The sequence below is a fragment of the Nestor notabilis genome, unplaced genomic scaffold, assembly GCF_000696875.1.
Source record: "Nestor notabilis isolate BGI_N333 unplaced genomic scaffold, ASM69687v1 scaffold23488, whole genome shotgun sequence".
Taxonomy (NCBI): Eukaryota; Metazoa; Chordata; class Aves; order Psittaciformes; family Psittacidae; genus Nestor; species Nestor notabilis.
In genome coordinates, this window is record NW_009939970.1 from 1 (window position 1) to 2,329 (window position 2,329).

At 63.8% G+C, this 2,329-nt stretch overlaps 1 protein-coding gene across 1 annotated transcript in view; it reads left to right on the top strand.

The window, feature by feature from the left end:
- Positions 1 to 178: 178 nt before the first annotated feature.
- Positions 179 to 2,329, top strand: part of LOC104410069 (endothelin-converting enzyme 2-like) — a gene marked incomplete at both ends in the record, with an annotated part of 5,424 nt that continues 3,273 nt past the window's right edge. The window contains 9 exon segments of the mRNA XM_010020129.1: positions 179 to 292; positions 295 to 325; positions 512 to 727; positions 895 to 1,019; positions 1,165 to 1,311; positions 1,390 to 1,455; positions 1,618 to 1,700; positions 1,702 to 1,798; positions 2,189 to 2,329. Of these exon segments, the coding sequence (XP_010018431.1) occupies positions 179 to 292; positions 295 to 325; positions 512 to 727; positions 895 to 1,019; positions 1,165 to 1,311; positions 1,390 to 1,455; positions 1,618 to 1,700; positions 1,702 to 1,798; positions 2,189 to 2,329 (1,020 nt within the window).

Consider the following 2,329-nt stretch of genomic DNA (forward strand, 5'->3'; position numbering starts at 1 on the left):
CCACTGCCGGCTTGCCGGGACTGGTGCCCTGGGGACCCTCGGGGGGATGCCCTGGTCCCCACCTCGTCATGCAGCACCTTGTCGTGCATCGGAGCCAGGCACGGGGGGGAGCAGGGATGGGGGAGTGAGGGGCGAAGTTAGGTCCCCCCGTGGTACAATAGCAGGTCCTGCTCCTCAGGTGGGGTTTCGGAAGGGGCCGGGGCCGCTGCTGAGCCGCCTGGCCTCGCGCAGCCACCTGGAGCTGGTGCTCTGCATCATCGCCATCTCCCTGGCCCCGCTATTCAGCATCGCTGTGTTGTTGCCCTGGCCATCCAGTACCACAGAGGTAGGGTAGAACCTGAAGCCCTGCTAGGATGGCGGTGGCCTTCCCACAGTGGGAGGGATAGGTCAGCCCTGGGCTCCTGCTTTGGGTGCTCTGCCCATTCCCGGGTGCAGACAGGGCTTGGCCCAGCTCCGTGCCTCAGTTTCCCCCGGCACATGCGCACAGCCCCGGGCATGCCTTCCCTGCCAGATCCCTCTCACAGCACATGCCTGACGGATGCCTGTGTCCGCGTGGCCAGCAAGATCCTGGAAGCCCTGGATGTGGAGACGGATCCATGCCAGGACTTCTATCAGTACTCGTGCGGCGGCTGGATCAAGAGGAACCCACTGCCCAACGGGCGCTCCAAGTGGAGCACCTTCAACAGCATCTGGGACCAGAACCAGGCCATCATGAAGCATCTCCTAGGTGGGTACCAGGGGCTTCATGGTGGGGGGCGACCTCTAGGTGCAGGCAGGCCGAGCCCCGGCATCCGTGGGAAAAAAGGTACCAGGGGCTTCATGGTGGGGGGCGACCTCTAGGTGCAGGCAGGCAGAGCCCCGGCATCCGTGGGGCTGACCTGCAGCCTCCCGCAGAGAACACCACCTTCAACTCCAGCAGCGAGGCAGAGCGGAAGACACAGCGGTACTACCTATCCTGCCTCAAGGAGCAGAGGATAGAGGAGCTGGGCTCCCAGCCCCTCGTGGAGCTCATCGACAAGGTGGGGCAGCCATCCACGTGTGAGCTGAGCCCAGCCCAGCACATTTCCCACCTGACTTTTCATGTAACTGGGGAGGGAGCAGTTCCCTCCCTGGGGAGAGAAGGATCCTATCCCTCCTTGAGGCACTGGGTCCATCTGCTGGCAGATCGGGGGGTGGAACATCACTGGCTCCTGGAACCAGACCAGCTTCATGGAGGTACTCAAAATGGTGTCAGGCACGTACCGGGCAACCCCGTTCTTCACGGTGTACGTGGGTCCGGACTCCAAGAGTTCCAACAGCAATGTCATCCAGGTTGGTATCCTGGCACGGAGGAGCGGCGGGCACCCGGGGGGCACCGGGCTGCCCATGCTGCCCCTCTCCCCACCCCAGGTGGACCAGTCGGGGCTTTTCCTCCCATCCCGGGATTACTACCTGAACAAGACTGCCAATGAGAGGGTGAGGCTGGGCGCAGGGCACACTGCAATCGGGAGAAACCCATAGCGATCGGGTGCAAGCAGTGCTGGGAGGCACCTGCACCCTGCCCATTGTGTGGCACAGTGCCCAGGGAGGTGGGATGAGCTGTGGCCAGTGCTGAGCTTGGGCCTGGGGTCCCACCAGGTCCTGGCAGCATACCTGGACTACATGGTGGAGCTGGGCACACTGCTGGGGGGGGGCGCGGAGCCCACCCGCCTGCAGATGCAAGGACTTCGAAACGCAGCTGGCCTGGCCAACAGTCCCCCAGGCTGAGCGGCGGGATGATGAGAAGATCTACCACAAGATGAGCATTGCAGAGCTGCAGGTGGGCATGGCACAGCGCAGCCTGGGGAACCCTCCAAGGACGCAAGGGGGCCTTGTCCAGTGGGACACCAAGGGGTCCAAGCTGCTGACACCCTTCCCAGAACACCCTGGGCAGCCCCATCCATTCTGGGACACACGGTGGGTGCTGGAGTGAAGCACTCATCCTCTCGGTCATTAGGATCTGGGGGAGCTGCCAACCCGCATAGGCGCAGGGGCGGGTGGTGTTTGAGAGCAGCATTGAGAGTAGCAAGGAGCCACAAGAAGGGTGCTGAGGGACCTTAGGACCTTCCCAGGGAGCCCAGACCCTGCCCTGGAGCTCCCGCACACACTGGGGAGGATGGGGCAGAGCCATGCCAACCACCTGGGTCCTGTGTCCCCCTGTCCCCTCCAGGTCCTGGCCCCCACCATCGACTGGCTGGATTACCTGTCCTACGCTCTAGCCCCACTGGAGCTGGCGGACACGGAGCCTGTGGGGGTGGATGGGGACACCTACATCCAGCCGGTCTCGGACCTCATCCACAGCACTGACAGG